Source organism: Cetorhinus maximus, chromosome 7, assembly GCF_964194155.1.
Source record: "Cetorhinus maximus chromosome 7, sCetMax3.hap1.1, whole genome shotgun sequence".
Classification (NCBI taxonomy): Eukaryota; Metazoa; Chordata; class Chondrichthyes; order Lamniformes; family Cetorhinidae; genus Cetorhinus; species Cetorhinus maximus.
Window position 1 is genome coordinate 8,508,064 of NC_135885.1, and position 27,541 is coordinate 8,535,604.

Genomic DNA, 27,541 nt, shown 5'->3' on the forward strand with positions numbered 1-27,541 from the left:
ACCTTTTTGGTGATGACACATTGAAGCAGATCGTGAGCTCATTTATGTGTGTGTGTGTGTGATGTCGTAACAAATGGTGTGCATCTTATTAAAAGACTCCACTGAAGTGATGGCCTCTTGTATTGATACAGTGAAGGTCAGAAGATAAATCACCAAAGTGGCCACAACATTGCGAGGTCCAATTTGCTCTTACCTGTAGCTAATGTGACCAAAACTGTGGACGGTAGCTATTGTCCATCTTTGCCTTTCAAATCATTTCCCAACAAGTCTCGAGGGCTCGGGGAAGCATTTAATGTATCACTGCCCACGTTTGGTTCACTTGTACAATAGTTATCAAGTATTACTTGTTAATAGACCTTTTATATTGGAATGTTGGGAGAAGTTGTGTATTAGATTCTAGAGGGGGCGGTGTGTGTGTGTGTGTAGGGGTGGTGAGCAGAGGGGCTATAGTATGGAGTGCAGTCATTGTATTACACCCTCTTTGGGGTGGGAGGAGCTGATGGATTTGGATGTGCTTGAAATTGTACAAATGTACACTTTGGTGTATTTGCTCAAGAAAAAGTGAATAAAAACACAGTTAATGTGTAAGTTTGCTGTTTAATCTTTGTTCCTTGCCTTTGATGCCTATAAAGATGGAGGAGAAGGGCCTAGGAATGAGCTTGGAACCCACTCCAAAGCCATGCTGGTCGCTTGTCTCTTCCTCTTCCTTCTCCAACACGTTGTCCAGTGTAAATAAAAGAAACCACATGTCTTTCCCGTTCGTCTTTTGGCTGTCACTGGTACATGAACAATGTATTTGTAAATAATGTTAATAAATGAACTTGCATATTGTGACTTTTTTTAAGGTGGGAAAAACTAGTGTGGATGCATGATGCATGATTTGTGAGGTCAAATCCCAGCTCTGTGCCGAAGATGGTGTTTGATTTTCTTCTCCTCCTTCCAGGAGTAGAATACATCTGGGTGTCCAATGTTCTGTGTCTACAGTGTGTATCTGTTTAAAGAATGTACCAACTGTGCAATAAATATTTCTGTGATAAATTGACTTTGTCCCTTTTGTGTCTGTGTATATGTTATAAGCTCTGCTGATAGGATCAGAGGAAGAGGGGTCGAAGGAGGTTTTTGTGAAGTGTGAAAATCAGCATAGACCTGCTGGGCTGAATGGCCTGTTTCTGTGCTGTATGTCCCATCTGTATATAATTGTGTGTGTGTGTGTCTATACACAAGATATGTATAATAATATGATAAATATATATTATATATAGTCTGTAATTTCAATGACGATCAGTGCTTTTCATGAACTGAACTGACCAGATGTAGGAACATAGGAGTAGGAGTAAGGTATTCAGCCCCTCAAGCCTGTTCTGCCGTTCAATGAGGTCATGGTGGATTTGTGACCGAATTCCAAACCAAACCAATCTATTGAGGGTGGAGGGGGGGCCAAAAAGTTATTTGCTCACTTGGAAGCTGAGATGTCAAGAACCAACTTCTTCACTCTTTTTATAGGTAAGCGTGTGATCATAGTTGCGATGAGTGACTGGGGAAATTGGCTGAAGTCAGCTTTCTGAATTTGAATTAGAAAACGATGAAATGCTGGAACAGTAAGATGGTAGATCTGGTATTCTGGGAGGATGGAATTAACTCTGATAATAGGCTTTGGGATCAAGATGGCATAGTGGTATTGTCACTGGACTAGTAATCCAGAGGCCCAGGGTAATGCTCCAGGGACACAGGTTCGAATCCCGCCATGGCAGATTGTGGAATTTGAATTCAATAAAAATCTGATGCTGACCATGAAACCACTGTTGATTGTTGTAAAAACCCATCTGGTTCACTCATGCCCTTTAGGGAGCGAAATCTGCTGTCCTTACCTGGTGTGGCCTACATGTGACTCCAGACCCACAGCAATGTGATTGGCTCTTAAAATGCCCTCTGAAAAAGGGCAATTAGGGATGGCCTAGCCATGAATGTATAAAACAAAAATCTTGTGATTGTTATGGAGTCATGCAAAGCGTTCTTCCCAGAATATCCAAATAATTTGTCTTTGGACAAGGGTACGGAATCATAGAGATTACAGCAAAACCAAGCATCTACAAGGCACAGGTCAGGAGTGTGATGGAATACTCCACACTTGCCTGGATGAGTGCAGCTCCAACAACACTCAAGAAGTTCGACACCATCCAGGACAAAGCAGCCCCGCTTGATTGGCACCCCATCCACCACCTTCAACATTCACTCCCTCCACCAGTGGCAAGACTGGCAATTATTGCCAATCCCTAGTTGCAATGCTGGGGACAACTGTGTGACTTGTTAAACCACCAAGGAGGACAGTTATGAGTCACCCACAATGGTGTGGACAGGGGTCGCACATAGACATAGACCTGGTAAGGATGGCTGGGTTCCCTTGTTCAAGAGGATATTAATGAACCAGTTGGATCTTCATAATGATCCCAACTGCTTCAAAGTCACTCTTTAAATTGATATTGATCACAGCTTTCTACTTACAGATTTCCTTCAAATTCTCAATGGTGGCATCCGAACTCCCAATCACTGGATTATTAACCAAGGCCCCTGGATTGCTAGCCCAGCTATATAACCACTACCCTATCACACCCACTACTTACTTCAGCACTCTCTGGCCCCAGGCATCCCTGTTTCGCACTGTTACAACCTGGTCCACAAGTACTGTTAATTTTTCCAAGCCGGTCCTATTGAATGGCAGAGCAGGTTTGAGGGGCCGAATGGCCTGCTCCTGCTCCTATTTCCTGTGTTCAGTCTCCCCAGTTCTATTTGTTCTTTGAAATGTGTCCCCACACTCGGTGCGTTCCAGCTCCTAACCATTCAATGTGTTTAAATAAAAATGTCTTTGCTTATGTCACTTTTTTGGTTCTTTTACTACTCACCTTAAGCTAATGTCCTCTGATTCTTGACCCTGCTGCCCCCTCCCTCCCCCTGCACCAGCCACCCTGCCAAGGGAAATAGTTCTCCCTATCTACTTGAGACATGACATGGCAAGCGTAACATCGCTTGGGAGGAATATCTAACTTTGAATGTATTGTTCCCAAAGTTCTCCAACACTGGAGGTTTCCCTCACCTCATGCCTGGGTCTGTTGCAGACTAAGAGACAGTGATTACTAACACCTCCATTACTGTATCATTGACTAATACGCTGGTAAAGGTGAATTACGTGGAGGTGGTCTTCATTTGCCTCCAAGTCCAATCCTTCTCCCAAATAAAAGCGGGGAAAGAGAGATGGAGATGGACAAAAATACTGGAGGCCTGGCACAAAAGCCATGAGCAGATCCACCACCAACTTGGGGTGGGCAGTGAGTGAGGCCTTGTCAGTGATGGGCAACAAATGTTGGTCTTGCCAGTGATGCTCACATTCCAAAGATGAATAACAAAAATAAACTAGGCAAAAACAAAAGTCTAATCTTGACTCTTCATTTCATTCTTAAATAAAACACTAAAATGACTGTTCTGTTCCACCCCACCCCCCAGTCCCAACCTGCCCTCCACATGTAAACATTGAAATCAAAATTGAATCACAAAGTTAGTGGATAAAGTTCCAGGGTTTGTCTGTGGGAACTGAAGATCGAGTGAAGATGGAAGAATCCCACGCTAACGCAGTTAACTCTTAACTGCCCTCTCAGTGACCTAGCCAGCCAATTCTCTTGTAGTACCACCTTCACATGGGCCAATTAAGAGATGGGTGATGCCAGCGATGCCCCTGCCTTGAGAACAAATTGAATAAGAAAGTCAAGTCAGCGGGTCCCCGTTCACCCAGAGTACAAAGTACCACTCTTCTAGTCAATGGACTCCCAAAGCCAGTAACGCCAGTAAGAAAAGCGGGCAGGTGGGCTTCACTCTGTTGCTTATGCCACTTGTCTGCCACCTCTCTCTCGAAGTGTGTTGGATTGTAACATTTCTCTTGTCTTTCCCCTTCCATCACTGCACCAGCACACCCCTCCCCACCTTCCCCACCCCCCCACCTCCCAACTTCCCCAACAACTTCATCTTTCCACAGGTGGTCAGGCTAGGCCGATGGCTTCTGATGCAGGAGATGCATTCAGCATACTGTCGTCATGGTGATCGGCTTCTCCAGAAATGGACCAGACGTTATTCATTTCTGAAACAAGAGATTGAGTTCTCATGATCTGTCCCAGTAATTGCACATAGTTTGGTCTAATTTATTATCTAGATGGAAAACACTTTTCAAATGGAATCTAGAGCACAGCAAATGGTTACCTGTTCCATATGGTCTATGCTGGTGTTCCTAATGCTCCACACGAGCCTCCTCCCATCTCCATCTAATTCATTTTATGTTGCACCCCCACTTAACCAAACTCCACCCTCACAAAAGTCTCCTCACCCAAACAACAGGTACAACCCGGGAGTAATATCATCTGGCCTTGGTTCACTACCACGTGACCTTTTCAATAGTGAACCAAAGTATTATTGCCACAAAGGCTGGAGCCTGTGAGATTTGTGCGAGTACTTTGAGTCTTGATGTTAGAAGCGCATGTGAACAATTTTTTCTTTGCATCACTGCCAAGTACCTTCACTTATCCTACCACTCTGCATTGAATAATAGACAATTTCTATGACCACTACAGAGGTTCCAGCAAAGCTGTAGTGACAAGGATAATTGGGTTCACTCTGTGTTTAAATTTTAACATTTCTAAAGCTGACCCTATGAAAAATTTTGTCTGACTAAGTAACTCATCCACCCTGTTTTGGTAGAGATATTACATAGAATATACAGCACAGAAACAGGCCAACCAGTATATTCTGGTGCCTGTTCTCAATTCTCCTTATGTAACTATCAATATCACTCTTTATTCCTTTCTCCCTCATATTCTTCCTCCCTCACATTCTTACCTAGCCCCCCTTAACTGCAGCTAATTCCCTCATCTGCTCCTTGTAATGTACTTCACTGAAGTAATGTACTCCATGTAATGAGCTCCACATTCTCAATACTCCCTCTGTTTGTTCGCAACCTTGGTGTTGCAATTCATTCCGAGATGAACTTCCAACCTTATTTCCTATCAATAAGACGGCCTATTTCCACCTCTGTAACATCGCCCAACTGTGCCCATGTCTCAGCTCATCTGCTGCTGAAACCTTCACCTATTCCTTCCTTACTTCTAGACTTGACTATTCCAAAGCGCTCCTGCCTGGTCTCGCGCACATTCTAGCCTCCATAAAATGGAGGTCATCCAAAACTCTGCTATCGTGTCTTAAGTTGCAGAAAGTCAAGTTCCCCTATCACCCCGTGCTCGCTGACAAACATTGACTTGCCGTCAAGCAACGTCTTGATTTTAAAATTCTCGTCCTTGTTTTCAAATCCCTCCATGGCTTCACTCCTCCCTATCTCTGGAATCTCCTCCAGCGCCACAATCCCTCAAGGTATCTGTGCTCCTCTAATTCTGGTCTGTTGTTCATCCCTAATTATAATCGCTCCATCACTGGCGGCTATGCCTTCAGTTGCCTAGTCCCCAAGCTTTGGAATGCCCTCCCTACACCTCTCCACCTTGCTTGCCTCCTTTAAGACACTCCTTAAAACCTACCTCTCTGACCAAGCTTTTGGTCACCTGACCTAATATCTCCTTATATGGCTCAGTGTCACACTTTGTTTGATAACCTGCCTGTGAAGCACCTTGGGACATTCCATTATGTTAAAGGTGCTACATCATGTAAGTTGTTGCTGTAAAGAAGTTTCTTCTAAATTCCCTATTCTTCCGGAATGTTCCTCAGCTGTGGGTGAGTGTAGGCATAATCCTTCCTACTGCCTTTAGGGGGGTCACGTGATTGTACTGGCGAATGAGCCCTAAGCGTGGGTAATCCGAGGAGCAGAGCTGTCTAGTCATGGACTTGGTTCAAGCATGGAGCTTCTGAAAGAGCTCTGTAACAAAGTTATCTGTTTCAAGTAAGAAACCTGTCCGGTACATCAAGTTCATTACGCTTGGCGACGAGGATAAAATAGCTCCGACGCTGCCGTGTGAATATGAGTACTTCAGTTCTTAGAAAAAAAGAGTATACTCACCAGTCCTGCCATTCTTCAGCAGAATCTATCCTTACGACACGTCCGTGGAAGACTGGAGCCAGTTTACAGAGCGCCAAGGTTTTTATTTCGTGGTGAATGAAATAAACGCGGAGAGGAGGCAGAAAGCAATTCCTTTCGAGTGTCCGTGGTAGCGAGACGAACAACTTCCTCCGCAGTCTGAGGGCCCTCACTGCGCCCGATTCTAAATCTTTTAACAAATTGGTAGGCCTCGTGAAGACACGTTTCCAGCCGAAGCCATCGGCAACAATGCAGGGGTTTAAGTTTAACCCCAGAGTAAGGGCCCTGGGAGAGTTCATCGCAACTTACGCAGCGAAGTTGAAACAGTTTGACTGAGCACTGCGACTTCACAGACACGCCCAATGACGTGTTGCGGGACCGGTTAGTTTGTGGCATTCACGATGACGCCATTCAGTGCCGGTTACTTGCAGAAGTTAATATCGATTTGAAGCACACCTTGGAAATAACGCTAGCCGTGGAAAGTGCTGTGAGAGCCTCGCAGGCTTTACAGAACGTGCAACATGGCGCCGTTCTTTAGTTGGGGAGGGAACCTACCGCAGGGCGTGGCCCAAAAACCAGAGAGTCAGCAGCAAAGCGGAAGACGGTCTCTGCTGCTTGAGAAATGAAAAGACCTAGTAGAAGCATTTCAGCAGCAACTCCGAAGTTGATCTGTTGCAGATGTGGGGGTAACCATGTACCGGAAACCTGCAGATTCAAGGAGGCAGAATGCCATAACTGCCACAAAAAGGGGCACGTAATAAAGAAATGCAGGGCGAAATCAAGACAGCAGACCAAGACGATCGAAGTGCACAGTATAACAGAAGCAGAAGCTGCTGATACGGGTGTCTATTCCCTATATAATGTCAAAGCAATAAAAACTGAACCAATAACCGTCACCCTTCAAATGAATGGGAAGCCTCTAGTCATAAGACCATAAGATCATAAGACATAGGAGCAGAAATTAGGCCATTCGGCCCATCGAGTCTGCTCCGCCATTCAGTCATGGCTGATAAGTTTCTCAATCCCATTCTCCCGCCTTCTCCCCGTAACCTTCGATCCCCTTACCAGTCAAGAACCTATCTATCTCCGTCATACAGAATTGTGCTGCTTAGAGAAGTTGGGCATCATCCAGCCAGCCCAATTTTTGGAACGGGCAGTATCCATAGTCCCTGTGATGAAACCTGATCAAAATATTCACATCTGTGGGGACTACAAATTGGCTGTGAACAATGCAGCCAAACTAAATAAATATCCTCTCCTGAGGATAGAATATTTGTACACTAAGCTAGCTGGAGGAAAATCCTGCACCAAACTGGACATGAGCCATGTATACCAACAGCTAGAGCTGGACAGCATGTCTAGAGGATATATAACCATCAACACGCACAAGGGCCTATACCAATACACGCACCTATCCATATGCCTGTGCAATCCTCCAAAGGACCATGGAAAGCCTATTGCAAGGATTTCCCTGAGAAGTATTGTACCTGGATGATGTTCTGATCACAGGATCAACGGAAGCCGAACATTTGGCCAAGCTAGAAGAGGTTTTAAGAAGAATTTTGGAAGCTGGTGTATGATTGAAGAAAGAGAAATGTACATTCCAAGCACCAGAAGTCACTTACTTGGGTCACCGAGTGGGTGCCAAGAGGTTGCATCCAGTAGAGGAGAAAGTTAGGGCAATCATGGAGGTGCCCTCTCCAACCGGTGTCGCTGAACTCAAGTCTTTTTTGGGCATGATAAATTATTACAGTCACTTCTTGCTAAACTTGTCAACAGCGTTAGCCCCTTTACACTTATTATTGAAAAAGAACCATCGGTGGTCGTGGAATCCACAACAGGAAGAAGCCTTCGTAAAGGTCAAGAAGCTAGGCTGGGGTTGTTTTCCTTGGAGAACCGAAGGTTGAGAAGGGACCTGACAGAGGTGTATAGGATTATGAGCGGCATAGATAGAGTGGATAGGAAGGCACTTTTTTCCATTAATAGAGGAGTCAATAACCAAGGGGCATAGATTTAAGATAAGAGGTATAAGACTAAGAGGGGAGTTGAGAAATTTTTCACCCAGAGGGTGGTGGGAGTCTGGAACTCACTGCCTGAAAGGGTGGTTGAGTAAGAAACTCTTGTAACATTTAAGAAGTATTTAGATATTCACTTGCATTGCCATAGCCTCCAGGGCTATGGGCCAAGCGCTGGAAAATGGGATTAGTGTGGTCAGATCTCTGACCAGCGTGGACATGATGGGCTGAATGGCTTCCTTCTGTGCTGTAAATGTCTGAGTCTATGAGGCTATTACATTCATCATGTCTACTAGTACATTATGACCCATCAAAAGAATATTAACTTGTGATGCTTCTCCTTATGGCGTGGGAGCTGTGTTATCCCACAGAATGGAAGATGGTTCCGAAAGGCCAATTGGCTAAGTCTCGAGAACCTTTTCTGCAGCCGAGAAGGGTTATTCACAACTTGAAAAGGAAGGTTTATCAGTGATATTTGGAGTGAAGAAATTCCACCAGTATCTGCATGGATGACATTTCACCATAGTGTCGGACCATAAACCACTAATGGGTTTATTCAGTGAGGGCAAAGCCATTCTGCCAATAGCCTCAGCATGAATTCAATGTTGGGCTTTGATTTTAATGGTGTATGAGTGCACCTTTATGACGAGCATATTGCAAATGCAGACACACTCAGTTGTCTCCCGTTACCACATAGCATTGTACGTGTTCCACTGCCACAAGAAATTGTGCTTGTGCTGAATTTATTGGACTCTTCACCAGTATGCTCAAAGCAAATAAGAAATTGGACAAGCGGAGATCCAATGTTGTCAAAAGTCCAAGACGTGGTATTGCAAAGATGGTCAAATTCACCAGTGTCTGAAGAGATAAGACCATTCCATGCCCGTATAACAGAGTTAAGTTGTCAAGATGGAATCTTGTTGTGGGGATCAAGAGTCGTCGTCCCTTCACAAGGAAGAGAACCACTCTTGACAGAGCTTCACAGTGCACATCCAGGCATATCAAAGACGAAGATGCTTGGGTGAAGCTATGTCTGGTAGCCAGTTATAGACAGTGACATTGAAAGAATGGTCAAGCGCTCTCTCCAGTGTCAGCAACAACAGAAGTTGCCCATTTCAGTCCCACTGCATTCGTGGGAATGGCCTGGTCGATCCTGGGTTAGACTGCATATAGACTATGTAGGTCCATTTTTCGGTACCATAATTTAAGTGATCATCGATGCACATTCTAAGCGAATGGATGTGTATGAAGTTAGCTCACCAACATCGTGTGCAGCAATTTAAAAGCCGCGCCAATGTTTTAGTGTACATGGCCTACCAGAAGTCATTATTTCAGATAACGGTACTGTCTTCACTAGTGCAGAATTTCAGAGATTCATGAGTTTAAGTGGGATTAAACATATGAAAACAGCATCATATCATCCCTCATCCAATGGGTTGGCTGAAACAGCAATGCAAACGTTTAAATCAGGAATGGAGAGGTTATCCAAAGATACTCCATAACTCGAATTTCACGTTTTCTTCTTAATTATCATAAAACAACTCATGCAACTATGGGTTCAACACCGTCTGAATTATTGATGAAATGCCGCCTTCATACAAGGTTAAGTCTGGTGTTTCTAAACTTAGAGGGGAATACAGAGAAGAATCAGAGTAGTCAAAAATTGAATCACAACATTTATAGGAAAGCTCGAAGATTTACTGTGGGATTTACTTTCGTGCAGACTTTTGAAAATGGTCCTAGTTGGGTTCCTGGATAATTGTCTCTGGAACTGGACTTTCGTCATTCCAAGTGGAAGTGGAAGACCGGATTGTTCGAAAACACGTGGATCATCTAAGGAGTAGAGAGACATTCCGACAACCAGCTATTCTACCTGTAATTGATGTCGAACCTTTAATTCCTGTGGCGCCAGATCGACCTAGAATAGACATACCTGATGCCTCTGAGTTGTCTGATCCTGAACTGCCACTTTCTAAGGATGTACCTGATGCTGCAGTTCCAGATCATGTCGATCCAGTGGGAGAATCTCAAGTGGTAGAGCCACACCACCCTAACCAAATTAGAAAACCACCTCAGAGACATGATCTTCAATCACGTGACCTGTGTACATATATGTATATGTTGTGGATTAAAATATTCTTCGTAAATATGAAATGTAAAAAAAACTAAAGGGGGAGGAAATGTAGTGATTGTAGGCATAGCCTTTCCTACCGCCTTTAGGGATAGCACGTGATTGTACTGATAAATGAACCCTAAGCGCGGGTAATCTGAGAGGCAGAGCTTTCAAGTCATGGACCTGGTTCAAGCCGGTAGCTTCTAAAAAAGCTCCTTAATAAAGTTATTTGTTTCAAGTAAGAAACCTGTCTGGTACATCAGTTCATTACAGTGACTGACTAAATTGCGCATTGCCAGACTATTTCAAAAATTCTCATGCCTATTTTCAAATCCCTCCAAAGTCTCACCCCTCTCTATAACCTCCCCCAATTCTGCAATCCTCTGACATCACTGCGCTCATCCAATTCTGGCTTCTTGTGCATCCCAATCTTCATCGTTCCATCACTGCCAGCTGCCTAGGCCACAAGTTCTGAATTTCCTTCCTAAACCTCTCTACCCCTCCTCCTTCAAAACCTACCACTTTAACCAAGCTTTTAGTCACCTGTCCTATCTTGCTGCATGTTACATTTTGATTATGCTCCCATTTTACTACATTAGAGGTGCCATATAAATGTACTTTGTTGCTGTTGATACATACCTGTCTGGAACTTGCTATAAATCAAATTTTCACTCTTAATTCTCCCATTTGGAAAACATGATAATCCATTTTCTCTCCACCTGAATGGACCAAATTAAAATGAAACTGAACTCATTGAGATGAAGGAAAAGTATCCTCCGCTTTGACCAAACAGCTGTTTTGGCAACTCGAGAATTTTCCATTCGGCCAGAGAAGAAAATTACAATCCCTATCATTCCAAAAATCAGTCATAGAATCTGTAGACACAGTGAGGTCAATTTTAACTCAAGCTGGATACACAATTGCCGCTGCCTGTGTTTAAAACCTGCCCAACAAAATCAATGAAAATTACACCGGATCTATCATAGGAATGTGATTGGTGGTCATCGACCAGTCAGTGCGGTTTAAACAATGAACCCCGCTCCCCCCACATAGCTGTGTGGATTACTCAACAGTTGGCAGGTATTAAAAGGTGAGACAAAATAGTGAGGTACTCTTGCCACTTCCTAAATCGTTGGTGTCCCCATCACCTTCACCCACCGCCCCTCCCCACCCCACCCCACCCCACACTTAGGATACTTTGTATAAGCTCTGGTTGCCAGAGAAAAAAGAAAAAGATTGCGCCTTTATATAGCGCCTTTCACAGCCATAGGATGCCCCAAAGTGCTTTGCAGCTAATGAAGTACTTTTTGAAGTGCAGTCACTGTTGTGATGTAGGAAACGTAGCTGCCAATATGCAGCAAGCTCCCACACAAACAAAAATTAATGGAAAACCATCCCCTCCATGTCGGACACCATCCTGACGTAGACATAGGTCACCTCTTCGCTCGTTGCTGCTGGATCGAAACCCTGAAATTTTCGACCTAACGCCTTCAGGAAAACCCCATCACCATGAGGGCAGTAGAGATTGGAGGAGAAAGCCAGCACCACACCAGCTCGATGCGGCTTGTGTGTCAGTAATAACACGCTTGCCTCAGAGTCAGAAGGTGGTGGGTCCCTGTCCCACTCCAGCGATTTGAGAACACAATTCAGACCGACGCTCCAGTGCGATGCTAAAGGAGGGCTACACTGTCAGAGGTGCCATCTTTTGGGTGAGTCGTTAAACCGAGGCTCTGCCTGCCCTCTCAGGCGCTTGTAAGAGATCCCATGGCAGAAGAGCAGGGGAGATCTCCCTGGCGAATATTTATCTCCCAATCAACAACACAAAAAGCAATTATCTGGCCGTTATCACATTGCTCTTTGGAATCTTGCTGTGCGCACTGTTGTAATGCTGGAAATGTAGCAGCCAGTGATGACATCTGAAAAGTACTTTATTGACAGTGAAGCATTTTGGGATGTCCTGAGGCTGTGAAAGTTGCTATGGAAATGTTATTTCTTTAGCAAAAACTCCGAGTTGGAAATAAAGGTAAGTTTGGCAGCCCCATCCACACTCTGAGAGCAAAACATTCAAGACAATTTCAGTTCCTACTTACCAATTGAATATAAATATCATTATGATCAATGCAGCTGATACAACATCTGATGAAATCCACATCATTTTGTATTGAGAAGGGGTCTGGAGGGAGCAATGAAAATGAAAGAAGTAATGTCAGTGTTTAAGATACTCACATTCTTCCCATCTAGAGCACGTAACCAGGAACATAGGATTTAGGAGCAGGAGTAGGCCATTCGGCCCCTCAAGCCTGCTCCACCATTCGATAAGATCATGACTGATCTGGTTGTGGTCTCAACTCCACTTTTCTGTCTGTCCCCCATACCCCTTGACTCCCTCTATCAAACTCAGCCTTGAATATATTCGACGACCCACCCCCCCAGTCTCCACTGCTCTCTAGCGAAGAGAATTCCACAGACTAACAACTGTCTGAGAGAAAAAAAATTTCCTCATCTGCATCTTATTTTTAAACTGTGCTCCCTGGTTCTAGTCTCCTCCACAAGAGGAAACATCCTCCCGGTATCCACCCTGTCAGGTCCCCTCAGGATCTTACATGTTTCAGTAAGATCACCTCTCAGTCCTCTAAACTCCAATGGCCATAGGCCCAACCAGTTCAACCTTTCTTCATAAGATAAGCCATTCATCCCAAGGATGAGTCTAATGAACCTTCTCTGAACTGTTTCTAACACAATTATATCCTTTTCCAAATAAGGAGGCTGAAACTGTACATGGTACTCCAGCTGTGGTCTCACCAAGGCCCTGTACAGCTGCAGTAAAACATCCCTACTTTCATATTCCGTTCCCCTTGCCGTAAATGCTAACATTCCATTTGCCTTCCTAATCACTTGGGGTACTTGTCACTTAAGGTGAGATGGTGGCTTAGTGGTATTGTTGCTGGACAAGAGACTTAGGGTAATGGGGGCCGGGGTCTGAATCCCACCATAGCAGAATGTGAAATTTGAATTCAGCAAAGATCATGAAACCATTTCTGATTGTTGTAAAAACCCATCTGGTTCACTGATGTCCTTTAGGGAAAGAAATCTGCCATCCTTACCTGGTCTGGCCCTACATATGAATCCAGACCCACAGCAATGTGGTTGACCCTTAAATACCCTCTGAACAAGGGCAATTAGGGAAAGGCATTAAATGCTGTCCTAGCCAGCAACGCCCACATCCCATGAACAAACATGAAAAAAACGCCTGCATGCTAACTTCTTGTGATTCATATACCAAGACACCCAGATCCCTCTGTACCACTGAGTTGCCTCCGTTTAAATAACACGCTGCTTTTCTATTCTTTCTGCCAAAGTGGACAAGTTCACATTTTCCCACTTTTTACCCCATCTGCCAAGTTTTTCCTGATGTCCTCTTCACACTTACTTTCTACCTATCTTGGTGTCATCGGCAAATTTAGCTACCATACTTTCGGTTCCTTCATCCAAATCATTGAACTGAATTATGTTTGGTTTCAGGAACCGCACCTCAGGCAGGATATTTGACCTTGGTGGAGGTGCAGCACAGATTCACCAGAACGATGCCAGGGCGAAAAGGGTGAAATTATAGGACTGGTTGCATGGACTAGGCGCGTGTTCACTTAAATATAGAAGATTATGGAGTGATTTAATTTGAGGTGTTTAAGATGATCAAGGTTGTTACTAGGGTAGTTCTGATTGCATTAATACCCGCACCAAGAAAAATAAATGTAAGAAAGTCTTGCATCTGTTCAGTGCCTTTCATGAAATCCCAAAGTGTTTTACAACCAATGTTGAAGTGTGGTCACTGTTGTGGCGTAGGAAATGCGGCAGCCAATGTGCACACAGCAAACTCCTAAAACAGCAGTATGAGAAATGAGCAGATAATCTATTTTGGCCATCTTAGTGAAGGGATAAATATAGGCTACTACACTGGTTTGGACTCCCTTGCTCCTCTTTAAATTGCACCAACAGATCTTTTATGGCACCTCCAACAGTGCAGCCCTCCCTAAGTACTGCATTGGAGTGTCAGCTGGGATTTTCATGCTGAAGTCTCAGTTGGAGTTGGACTTGAACCCACATTCTGCTAATTCAGGGGTCAGTCTGTTACCCAACGAGCCACAGCTAACACTGTTTGCTACTGGACAATTTTCCAAAGAAATATAATCTTTTTTTTGAAATGCTGGATCACCTGCTACTACTGAGTGCAAGAGACAAAAGTCCAAGCCAAAGTAGTTTTGAATAAATCTGAGTAAGTTAACCCTTTCTTTCATATGAAAAAGATTTACAAAGACCATATTCGTTGCGCCTGCAAAACATCGGAAAATGCACCAAATAAAGTGTCAAAAATCAAAATATTTAGGGGTGAGTTATTTGAGGGTGGGTGGCTATACTCCAACTCCCTCAGAAAATAACTTTGTATTTTCAACAATTGAACTGCATGACATGATTTGTTTCCTTCAATATGAGTGAAGGCAGGCTGGGATATACCTACAGCTTCAGTTACCTGCCTGTGTCCCACTGCACTTTTGATGTAATTATATGTTTACATGTGACACCTTTATTATATTTGGGACAGTGTTGGAGTTGCCAACTTTCCAAAAACTGTTGAGAAGTTTCTGTTGGCTTTTCAGAACATGGGATCTGGAAGCCGCCATTCAGCCCCTTGAGTCCATTCTGCCCTTCAGTTCATTCATGGCTGGTCTCACTCTAATTTCCAGTTACCTACCTTGGTTCTATAACCCTCCAGCAACCTTTACTCAACAATAAACGTTCCCAGTTGGCACGTTGCCAGTGTAGAACACTCTTTCCCAGGTGGGCAACCCCCGTAGTGCCAGCCTGCAGCCGTGCATTTCCTGAAAGGTCAGGGATTTCCTTGCTGGCGCTTCACAGGAAGAGGTGGTGGAGGGGGTCGCAACAACCGGTGTTCTGTGCCGCGCTCTCCGTAAAAGACCAGCGGAGGAGGAGGCTTTTCCGAGGGGGGAAAAGCCTGGAGCAGTCCGGACGGCGGGTCAGCCTACCATTAGAAACCAGGGCCGGTGGAGTTCCTTCAGCTGTTGGGGAGCGTTGGTAATGACGGAGTGGGCGCCTGCGCACCACACCAAGGAGAAGAGCCACAGCTCGCTCACGACGTACAGGTTGGTGCTGATGTTTGAAGCTGCGTACATTCTGCGGTCATGAGAGATCAAAGGGTCAACAATCATTTCCTTTTTTTGTCAAAAAATCAATCACGAATGGGCACAGGTTCATGCGTTAAGGAGGGGCTGTTTGGTTGCGATAAGGTCCCCGGGGGCGGGATCTGGGTTCAAATGCAGCCGGGAATGAGGGCTCGAGAGTCTCCTTTGTCCGACTGCCTGTGAGGATTCCACGTGAAAATCACCACAGGCAGCCTCAGCCCAGGCCCATGAAAGCGACAGCGCAGGGAGAGGTGATTTGAGTCTTCACGTCTCTCCTGCTGCTAGTCCCCAATTAAGGGTTAACGTAAAACTGCCCTTTAACTGCTACTGCTTAATTTGCGGCTTCAGTGCAGAACCGAAAGACAGGGGACAGCAAACTTTCACACAGAAAGATCCCACAGACAGCAATGCGATTAATGGCCGGGTCATCTGATTTACAAAGTGCTCACGGCCCATTCGGCCTCCGTGCTGGTGTCTGTGCTCCACACAAGCTTCCGCGTGTTGGTGGAGGGATAAGTAGCGGCCAGAGCACCCTGCTCTTCTTCGAAATACGTCCACCTGAGAGGGCCTCAGTTGGTTTAACACCTCATCTAAAAGACCACACCTTCCACTCCCTCAGTACAACACTACAGTGTCAGCCTGGATTTTCTGACTCAAGTGCCTGGAGTGGGACTTGAACCCACAACAGACAGTGCTGCACTGTTATTCTGAGAGTCCCATGGTCTCTGAGCCAGGGATAAGATCAGGCCTCCCCTTTCATGTTAAGCAGGCTTTGCTGTTATGGGAGCAAGTTGTAATAACGAGCATCATTGTACAGTCTTGAGCCTTTACTAAACCGAGAGTAGGACACAGGATAAATAATACACGTCCCTCAAACTACTTTCATTATAACAACCTCAATCCTCCCCAATTTGTAAAGCCCAGCTTTATAAATAAGACCAGGGCAGTTCTTGTTGTCTTTGCTGTGCTTTAAATTTTAAATTCCCAAACATCTTAGGCAGTTTCTTTTCTTTAATTAGGTCTATTTCATTACCACCCTCACCACTCCCCCACCCTCCCCCCACTTTGACACCCTTTTGTTCCTGAAAGCCCCGACTCGTTGCCGTGTTATGATTCCACAGAATGAGCGACCCTCTGGCACCTTTGCCCAAGTGACCATTCACCGTGCCCATGTCCTAGAAAGGAAATGGTACTGGGCTATTCAGCCACAGAGGGTATCACAGTCAAGCCTGACCCTGAGCTCCCCACCACCACCTCCAGTCCCACCCCAGTGCCCTCGCATGTTCTACTGCGAGTGGCTAAATAGTAAGCCACGGTGGTGGCTATTATTGAAAGGAAAGGAAAGGTTTTCATTGATATAGCGCCTTTCACTACCTCATGGTATCCCAAAGCGCTGTATGGCCAATCGAGTCCATTTTTTTGGAAGTAGGAATCACGGCAGCCAAGTTGCGCAGAGCAAGCTCCCAGAATGTGATAATGAGCAGATTTTTTTTTGTGTTGTAGATTGGGGGATAAATCCTGGCCAGGACACCGATCCTGACTCCACAGCCTGGCTTCGGAGTAGCACCACGGCATCTTTTTCAAGAAGGCAACTCACCACCGCCTTCTCGAGGGCAATTAGTGGTGGACAATAAAAGTTCACATCCCATGAATGAAAAAGAAAAAAATCATCCACCTGAGATCAGGCAGCTTTAGCATCTCAGCTGTGTAGCACTCCCTTCGTTGGTAAGGTGTCAGGCTGGACCTCACAGTGAACTCTCTGAACAAGGTTTTGAACCCACAACCTTTGGACTACAGAAGGGAGATTGCTACCCACTGAGTCACAGCTAATCATTAAGTGACTAAGTGTTCTTTTCTTATTCGTTCAGCATCATTTGCAAGGCCAACATCTGTTGCCCACCCCTTGAGATCAGTCAAGAATCAACCACTTTGCTGTGGGTCTGGAGTCACATGTAGGCCAGACCAGATAAGGATGGCAGGTTTCCTTTCCTAAAGGACATTAGTGAACCAGATGGGTTTTTATGGCAATGGTTTCATGGTCACCATTACTGAGACCAGCTTTCAATTCCAGATTTTTTTTTTAAATTAAATTTAAATCCCACCAATGGGATTTGAACCAATGTCCCTAGAGCATTAGCCCGGATCTCTGGATTACTAGTGCTGTATAATTACCATCTGTGTCATCCTCTCCAATTAAATGGTTTAAAGAAGGTGTTGTTAATAGTTTAGTTGCATCAAATACTGAGCAAAACCACTGAAATCTAGCCATTCCCCAGGTTCAGTTCCAGCCCCAGGGTGTCAGCCTAGATCATTTTTTTTTTTAACTTTATTCTTTCATGGGATGTGGGTGTCACTGGCAAGGCCAGAATTGGCTGCCCATCCCTGAATTGAGTGGCTTGCTAGGCCATTTCAGAGGGCAGTTAAGGGTTAACCACATTGCTGTGGGTCTGGAGTCACATGTAGGCCAGGCCAGGTAAGGACAGCAGATTTCCTTCCCTAAAGGACAATAGTGAACCAGATGGGTTTTTATGACAATCTATGATGGTTTCATGGTCACTGTTACTAGCTTTCTTTTCCATATTAATTAAATTCAAATTCCACCAGCTGTCATGGATGGGATTTGAACCCATGTTCCCCCAGGCCATTAGCTTGAATCACTAGCTTAGTGACATAACCACTACACCATCATCTCCCCTGTGTATGTCTCAGGTGCAATTTGAATCCACAATTTCCTGGCTGATAGATGAGAGCACTCCCAACCTAGCCAAGCTTTGTCTGTTGTAGGGTTGGAGTGTAGAATATGCAAGGAAAGCAAAAGTCATCTTGTGGTTTTTTTCTATCCGTGATGAGCTGCATTCCTCCACTTCTGGCCTCTTCTCCATCCTGACTTCCCTTGGCCCACCATTGTCCATTGTCAGCTCCTTAGGCCCTAAGCCCTGGAATCCCTTCCCAGCTACCTATCCCTTCCCTAAACCTCAACATCATTTCACTTTCTTTGACAGACTTCTTAAAACCTACCTCTTTTTTCAAACTTTTGGTCACCTGTTTGCTTAGCGTGTTCGTCTCTGAGTCACAAGGTTGTGGGTTCCGTTCCCGCTCCAGAGATTTGATCCCAGTAACCTGGTTCACATTTATCCCTCAACCAACATCGCCAACACAGATTATCTGGCCATTGTCACATTGCAGTTTGTGGGAGCTTGCTGTGTGCAAATTGGCTGCCTTGTTAATTTCCATCATCACAACAGCGACAACACTTCAAAAGTACTTCATTGGCTGTAAAGCACTTTGGGGCGCACTGAGGTTGTAAAGGGTGCTACATAAATGCAAAGCTTTTTCTTTCTTGACCTCTATGTCAATTTTTGTCTGATTATGCTGCTATGAAGCATCTCGGGACATTTTATTACGTTAAAAACATGATATAAATACATGTTGTTGCTGACCTGATCTCTCCGCTGGAAATCTCACTGTAGCGCACATTGAGTTTGTCAATTTTGTCCAACTGTAATTCTTCAATAGGCTTCTTCCCTCCGTGAATGTGCACAAGTCCTGGCATCATCTGCTGGACAGCTGATCTCATAGCGTTGGGCAGCCAAAGAATCTACAATGGGATATGAGGAATATTCCGTGAAATTTAATCTCATCAAACTGTGGCATTTTCTCCTGTTGCAGGTCAACATCAAACACTGCTAGATCGCCTGTAGTATAGGTACATGGAGACTTTTTTTCCTCCTTTATTCTTTCATGAGATGTGGCTGTCACTGGCAAGGCTAGCATTTGTGCCCATCCCTAATTGCCCTTGAACTGAGTGGCTTGCTGAGCCATTTTCGAGGGGCAGTTAAGAATCAACCACATTGCTGTGAGTCTGGGGTCACATGTAGTCCAGGCCAAGTAGGGATGGCAGGTTTCCTTCCCTAAAGGGCATAGATTTAAGGTGATTGGTAGAAGGATTAGAGGGGACATGAGGAAAAACTTTCTCACCCAGAGGAATTCACTGCCTAAGTTGGTGGTTGAGGCTGAAACACTCAACTTATTTAAAAGGTACCTGGATCCACATCTGAAGTGCTGTAACCTGCAAGGCTATGGACCAGGTCCTGGAAAGTGAGATTAAAATAAGCAGCTAGTTTCTGTTTTGGCTGGCGCAGGCACAATGGGCTGAATGGCCTTTTTCTGCACCATGGTGTTTCTGTGGTGAACCAGGTGGGTCTTTATAAGAATGAATGATAGCTTCATGGTCACCATTACAGGGACAAACTTCATTTTGCAAATTTATTCATTGAATTTAAACTCCAGCCCAGCTGCCATAGTGGGATTTGAACACATGTCCCCAGAGCAATAGGCTGAGCCTCTGTAATACTAGTCCAGTGACATTACCACTACAGCACCATCTCCCCAAACTAATAACCCATTTCTCTTTGTCCAAGGAAATATATCTCAACCCCACCCTCAAAGGCATTTATATAGGAGTACCTTTCACATCCTCAGATCATCATCAAGCACTTCACAGTCAACGAATTATCTCTGATCTTTCTTCAATGTTGTTTTGTGGGAAAATATAGTAAAGTTCCACAAACAGCAAATGAGATAATTGACTAGTTCTGATGTGAGAATGCATCATTGGTTTTGAGTATTGCTGAAGAAATTGCAAGAAAGAGTATTGCTGAAGCTTTTTGTCTTGCACTCATCAGGACAATTCACAAGAATACCAGATGTAAAGGGAGCAACAATTTATATTACATGAGAAGAGAGTGCTGATTGATTGGCAAGTGGACTCTGATTGGTGGAAGCGTTGCCATTAGGGATGCACCGGTTAATTGATAACTGGCAGTTAACTGCCAAGCTTGCTTAAATTCAAGCCACTCTGATTGGTTAAGGCATTGCCCTGGGGAATGAACCAGGAAATGGCTGTCACTTGTTCTGTTTAGTTGAAAAAGGCACAATGTGCGTACATGTTCTTTCTGTCTGCAAAAGACAGGGCTCTGCGCATTAATGTATGTAGCTTCTAGCATGCATAAATGAGCCAGACTGCAGGCCCGACTGATAATCTTAAATTGGTTGTCAGTGTAATTCTTAGCACACTCAGGAATGTTTGGCAAATGTCATCCAATCGTGGAATCACATCTAATGTTGGACGCTATGTTTTGAATTTTGCAAGCGCGGGCTGGTTGGGTATGATCAGTAGTTTACCTGTTGCGAATGGCTGAAGGGACATGCTGTTTGATACTATCCATCAGTCTCTGGGACCTACGGCCTACATATCTAACATTGGTCTATTAGACTGATTCTTGGCATGAGGGGATGGTCCGCTCATCAGGGCTTATAGGAGAGATCGAGTAGACTAGGACTATATTCCCTGGAGCTTGGAGGAATGAGAGGTGATCTTATTGAAACATATAAAATTCTTAAGTGACTTGACAGGATAGATGCTGAAAGGATAGTGCCCCTGGCTGGGGAGTATAGAACTGGAGGCCACAGCCTCACGAGCACAGAGTCAGCCATTTAGGCTTGAGATAAGAAAAATATCTTTATCAAAGGTTTGTGAATTTATCGAATTCTCTACCTCAGAAAGCTGTGGATGCTCATTGTTGAGTTTACTCAAGACAGAGTTTTGGATATGAAGGGAATTAAGGGATACGGGGATAATGTGGGAAGTTAGAAATGCGATAGGAGATTGGCCATTATCTTATTGAATGGTAGAAAAGTTTTGAGGGACCATATGGCCTATTCTGGCTCCTATTTCTTATGTTCTTATTGTGTTCGTTAAGGGATGAATGTTGCCCAGGGCACCAGCAGAACTCTCCTGTGCCCTTCCTTAAATGGTCCTGTGGAATCTTTCATGTCCATTCAAACAATCAGGCAGCATCTCAACTGATGCTGTGTAATTAAGACCGAGATAGACAGGTTCTTGATTGGTAAGGTGATCAAAGGTTACGGGGAGAAGGCGGGAGAATGGGGTTGAGAAACTTATCAGCCATGATTGAATGGCGGAGCAGACTCGATGGGCCGAATGGCCTAATTTCTGCTCCTATGTCTTATGGTCTTATGGTCTTATGATAGACATCACCTTCAAGAGCGGAGCATTCATTCTGTACTGGGCTGAGGTACCAGTCAAGACAAGCAGAAGGAGGAAGAAATGAAAGAGTGGGAGAGGGAGAAAGAGGCACAGAAAGAGAAGAGAAGACACGGTAAACTTTGTGTTACCCAGCACTCGGCCAACCGGAATTCTATAATAACCAGAATTTCTGACGGCTGGATTTGTTTTTTAAAAGCCAGTCACTTTCAGTGTTCAGATAATGCATTCTTTAAACCAAAAATCTGTAATTAATAACAGTAGATTGTAAACCTACAGAAGTTGTTCTTCAGCTTTACATTGAAATTATTCAATTTTGGGGTCAGTTTTGGTTATTGTGCCTGAACAAAGACATTTGGAGCAACGGCACCATTTTTCTTAAAAGCCAATCTACAGCTGACAGTTTGATTTTTACCGTGAAGTCCTGCTGTGCTGGGGCCCTTGAATGTCCTCAAAGACAGGGCAGCACCTTGTCTTGTGTCCGGAGCATTGCAACGCTCAGTTAACTGGCAATTTTGACTTATCGGCACCACCCATTCCCTGAGCATGCCGGATAACAAAGATTTCACCATAGTTTGACTGGGTGAATGAGCCGTGTTAAAAATATATATATATAAAAATATATATAATAATGGATAATAATAGTGCATTTACTTGGGGCTTCAACTATTTCTGTCAAACCTCCATCAGTGACGAAGGAGAAGTCACAAGGGAATGCCTTAGCTACGAGTTGTGGAAAGCCGGTGAGTGATCGGTCATTACCAGGCTCTCGTTGATCCCAGATTCCTGGATGGCACTGAGAGTGTTGTGAATGAAGGTGTTTCGGTGAGGGTGCTTCTGGGGTGGCCTGAACAGGTCAAAGATGACAACTTTTCCATGGGCAGCGGCCAGCCTCAGGAGCTCACTCAGCTTACAAACCGTCTGCCTGCTGGCCTTCTGTTTGTCCTCACGCGACAACAGGTGTTTGGTTCTAAAGGGGTTGTCCTGTTTGGAGAGACAGGGAGACCAGGTTAGACACGAAGGATTGGGTTTAACAGGGCAAATGTGATCAAATGCAAACTAAGCAGGATTTCTACCAAGACTGTTTCGCTCTTACCCTTAAACCCCCCTGACCATATATTGACCAGTTTCCATTCAACCACACTAACCTTACATCATAGGTTAATTGACCATCAGATTGTGTCAATTCTTGACTAACTCTGCATTCCCATAATCAAATAAACAACAGTCACTTACTCAATGGTATGTGTATTGCCCTAGCGTGCACTGGAGCTACACATACTGAACCTCAGCATCTTTGTTATGTTCATAGCAATAGTATTCTGTTAGTATTCTGCTGTACAAGAGGGAAACTCACCCCCTTGGTTGCCAAAGAGAATCTTTTAGTCATCTATGTGCACTTTCACCTCTCACCCTTGCAATGTGCCCACCTGGAGGAACCATTTCCCTGCATTCAGTTCTGCGAGTTCATCCCAGATGAAGGAGGCAGCATTCAGGGTCTTGTTGCTTGGAAACACCTCTTCAATATTGGTGGTCCTTCTCAACGTTTGATCATGCATGAGGAATGGAACTCCGTCCCAACTGGTAAATAGTAAAAAAAAAAGGAATTGTGTTAGAACTAGAACTGACATGGAATTATCATAAGATATAAGAGCATAACAATCAGGAGCAGAAGCAGGCCATTCGGCCTATCGAGCCTGCTCCGCCATTCAATGAGGTAATGGCTGATCTGAGGTGTTGTGTTGACTCCATTTTCCTGCCTGTTCCCCATAACCCTTGACTCCCCTGTGAATCAAAAATCTAACTCAGCCTTGAATATATTCAATGACTCAGCCTCCACTGCTCTCTGTGCAAGGGAATTCCAAAGCCTCCTCTGAGGGAAGAAGAAATTCCTTCTTATCTCCGACATAAATGGGAAACGCCCTATTTTTAAACTGTGCCCACCCCCCCCCTCCCCAGTTTTGGATTTCCCCCATGAGGGGAAACATCTTTTCACCATCCAGCCTGTCAAGCACCCTCAAAATTTTATGCATTTCAATAAGATCACCTCTCATGCTTCTAAACTCCAATGAGTATAGGCCCGACATTCCATTTGCCTTCCTAATTATTTGCTGAGTTTTTGTGATGCATGTACAAGGACCCTTGTAGCACATGATCGTGCAGTGTCTCTCCACTTAAATAATATTCAATTTATATTCATCCAGCCAAAGTGGACAACCTCAGATTTTCCCACAATTTACTCCATCAGCCAATTTTTTGCCCACTCCCTTAAGCTATCTATGTCCCTTTGCAGACTCTTTGTATTCTCACAACTTTCTTTCCTACCTATCTTTCTAACATCAGCAAATTTGGCTACAATACATGTTTTCTGCAAAAGAAAAATTACATTTCCTTTTTCCAGAATTTGCATGTCTTCCTCCTCTCTGCTGCTGAACATTTTCTGTTTCAGGCAGCCTGTATCAGCACTAAACTCACCCAGGTCAAGGCAAATTCATGTGGCCTGCTTACTGCCTAGGGCCTATTGAGGCCCTTAAGTGACCAAGTAATGGCCATTTAAGTGCCTCATCCTGCCCCTACCATTATTTTATGAATAGGCCCAGACCAAGTGGTAGCTCAGCAGCTTTTACTGGGCGAGCTGGTGTCAGGTAAGAAGGGGGGGTGGAATCCTTCTTTGGGGAGACCCCTGTGCCCTTTGGAGGCATCATCTCCCCTCCTCCCCCCTCAACAAGGTCATAGTCCCATCTTTAGCCTTCCCTCCCCCAACCTCTCAAACCCATCGCCTACCTCCTTCACCTCTCCTCGCTGGAGTCTGCCAGCCAGGCCCCAGTGATAACTCCAGACTTCCCTTCAGTTTGGCTTCCATAACCTCCTCGTCTTTGGGAATGGGCTGTAGTTCCAGCAGTGGCCACCACTCGGACCTCCTGGCGCTGCAGGGACTACAGAGCTGCTGGCCAATTAGATTGGCTGGCAGCTCTCTGAGGCGGGACTTCCTCCCAGATGTGGCGAAATCTTTCCCTGAGCCAATTATTGCCCTGCTGAGGCTGTGGGTCAGCCAACTTTTCGTGGGCATGCTCCCAAATTTTTATTCAGGGAGGCAGGGAACATGGCACCCCTATAAAATCCAGCTCTTTAAAAATTAGAGCCAGGCTATTCAGGGGTGATGTCAGGAACCACATCACACAAAGTGGAAATCTGGAACTCACTCTCCTCCAAAAAGCTGTTGCAAGCCTTGGGGTCAATTTGGGGGAGGCCGTGATGTAGTGATATTGTCACTAGATCAGTAATCCATGTGACCCAGATGGTGAAATTTGAATTCAATAAAAAATCTGGAATTAAAAGTATGATGATGAGATCATTGTCAATTGTCATAAAAAACCATCTGGTTCACTAATGTCCTTCAAGGAAGGAAATCTGCTGTCCTCAACTGGTCTGGCCTACATGTGACTCCAAAACCACAACAATGTGGTTGACTCTTAAATGCCCTCTGAAATGGCCTAGAAGGCTACTCAGTTCTCAAGGGCAATTAAGGATGGGCAATAAATGGTCTGGTCTAGCCATCCCATCCCATGAACAAATAAAAGAAAATTGACATTGATGTAATTTTGTTGGGTAAGCATATTATAGGATATGGAAACATGCTGGGTAGATGGAATAAAGATACAAATCTGCCATGATCTAATTGGAGAGCAGAACATGTTCAAGGGGTTGAATGGCCTCCTCCTGTTCCTATGTGCCAATGTTTTGTCTGGTAACATACTGAGCAGAAGAGATTTTCCAGAGTCACTGCAGTGTTCAATTGTTCTGTGTTTGACTATGTGAGTTTGTTTGTAATTGATGCTCACTGTGTGCTTGATTGGTTAAGCCTGGGTGTGGACCCAGGGAAAAGTAAACAAAGCTGTAGAAAGAGCTGGAAGCCAGAGCTAGAAGCATGGAGCAGACATTTTAAAGCACTGTAAATAAAGTCCCTACACACATATAAGCTGGTGTGCTAGCTCTGCATTGATCTGAGATATAAAACCTACAAATAAGCAAATTATACAAAATAAAATATACAACCCACACGGGGTCATTTAACTAAGTTAGAGGAGATTGGAAAATGTCTTAGCGTGGTCATGTAATCTGGCCTCCGTATGTAGAAAAAAAAATGGCACTGGCTGCAGCGGCCCTTGAAAGTTTCAAAAGGAGTCCTGGCCCTAGCAGCCACACCAGGAAAATCGTAACCCCTTCAAATATACCCGACAACATATGGGCTCATGATGTCTAGTTTTTCATCTCGGCAGGAGTAGGGAGTTAACCATCCATCCCTCAACCCCCCCGCCCCACCCCCCCCCCCCCAAAGCAATTTTCAGGGAACCAGTGTAAGTCCTGCCAAAACTCCCACTTCTCATGTCACTGTAATCGGGATTGTTACTCCACTTCATGACCACCAGGAATTCCCTCACCCAGTTAGTGGATATTCCAGAGAATTCCTACAGCAGAATGTACAGCACAGAAACAGTCCATTCAGCCCAACAGGTCCATTTGGGATATTAATGCTCCACATGAGCCTTCTCCCACCTTACTTCATCTCACCCTATCAGAATATCCTTCTGCTCTTTTCTCCCTCTCGTGTTTATCTGGCTTTCCCTTAAATCCTAATCACCTCAACCACTCATTATGGTAGCGAGTTCTACATTCTCCCCGCTCTCTGGGTAAAGATGTTTCTCCTGAATCCTTTATCAGATTGCCAAGTGACTATCTTATATTTATAACTCCTAGTTTTGGACTCGCACCATCCTGACTTGGAATTCTATCGTCGTTCCCTCACTGTCACTGGGTCAACATCCTGGACTAGCTTCCCTAACAGGGGAAGTGGCGTCCTTGTGGTCCTGTCACTGGATTGGTAATCCAGAGATCAAGGGTAAGGCTCTGGGGACGTGGGTTCAAATCCCACTCACAGCAGATGGTGAAATTTGAATTCAATCTGGAATTAAAAGTCTAATGATGACTGTGAAAACCATTGCTGATTGTCATAAAAAAAAACCATCTGGTTCACTAGTGCCCTTTAGGGAACGAAACCTGCTGTGCTCACCACATCTGGCCTACATATGACTCCAGACCCACAGCAATGTGGTTGACTTTTAAAAATGCCCTCTGAACAAGGGCAGTTAGGGATGGGCAATAAATGGTGGCCTAGCCAGTGATGCCCACATCCCACGAACAAATTTGAAAAAACAGCACCTACACCACATGCACTGCAGCGGTTCGAGGAAGTGCCCTTCTCAAGGGCAATTAGGGGTTGGCAATAAATGCTGGCCTTGGCAGTGACGCTTCCATCCCAAAAGTGAATTCTTAAAAAAAAATCTCCTCCACAATCGGAAACATGGGGCAGAATTTTGCCCGCGGCGGGCAGGCCCGGGATCGGTTGTGAGGCTGACCACTGCCTACCATCGGGCCCTGACATGGATTTCACGCTGGCTGGCCAATTAACAGCCAATTAATGGCCAATTAACAGCCAGCGTGAAACACGCGCTGCAGCACTCGTGGGGTGGGGGGGTGGCGGGAGAGCGAGCGCTTATGTTCACACATGCGGGCGGGGGTGTGGGTGCAGTAAAAGCTCCCTGAGGTACAGAGCTGCCTCAGGGAGCTGAAGAATTTTGGAAATAAAAAAACAAAGAAATTTAAAATGTTAAGAACACGTCCCCTCATGTGACTCTGTCCCATGAGCAGGGACATGTTAGAAATTAGTTTGAAAACTTTTTTTTTAAATCACTGAACTCGACCTCATCCCGCCCGTGGATGAGGTTTCGCCAAAAGTCCAAAGGCCGCTTGGCCTTTTCGCCCGCCCGCCAACCCCGTGAAGTTAAGACGGGCAGCGAAAAATTTGACTTCATTAGAACTTCAATGGCCTTAATAGGCCTGTTCATTGTCGGTGGGCGCGCTGCTAACTCCCGCGGGCTCCTGCCAACCGATGGCGTCAGGATGCCAGCCCGACGTCACCGCGCTCCATTTTACGCTTGTTTGGGTCGGGCACGTGCCCGCCCGACCAGCGCAAATATGCCGCCCGTGGTAAATAAATTTTTAAATGCTAAGCTGTAGATGGCTTCC

At 44.8% G+C, this 27,541-nt stretch overlaps 1 protein-coding gene across 3 annotated transcripts in view; it reads right to left on the minus strand.

The window, feature by feature from the left end:
* Positions 1–3,425: 3,425 nt before the first annotated feature.
* The window catches only part of gdpd4a (glycerophosphodiester phosphodiesterase domain containing 4a), a 56,196-nt gene continuing 32,080 nt past the window's right edge, over positions 3,426–27,541 (minus strand). For all 3 annotated transcript variants that reach the window (XM_078545046.1, XM_078545045.1, XM_078545044.1), the window contains 7 exons: positions 22,885–23,035; positions 22,217–22,438; positions 18,828–18,985; positions 15,232–15,379; positions 12,280–12,362; positions 10,829–10,908; positions 3,426–4,126 (listed from right to left, as the gene is read on the minus strand). In XM_078545046.1, coding sequence (XP_078401172.1) covers positions 4,029–4,126; positions 10,829–10,908; positions 12,280–12,362; positions 15,232–15,379; positions 18,828–18,985; positions 22,217–22,438; positions 22,885–23,035 — 940 coding nt within the window. In that variant the 3' untranslated portion in view covers positions 3,426–4,028. The remainder of the gene's footprint in view (positions 4,127–10,828; positions 10,909–12,279; positions 12,363–15,231; positions 15,380–18,827; positions 18,986–22,216; positions 22,439–22,884; positions 23,036–27,541) is intronic.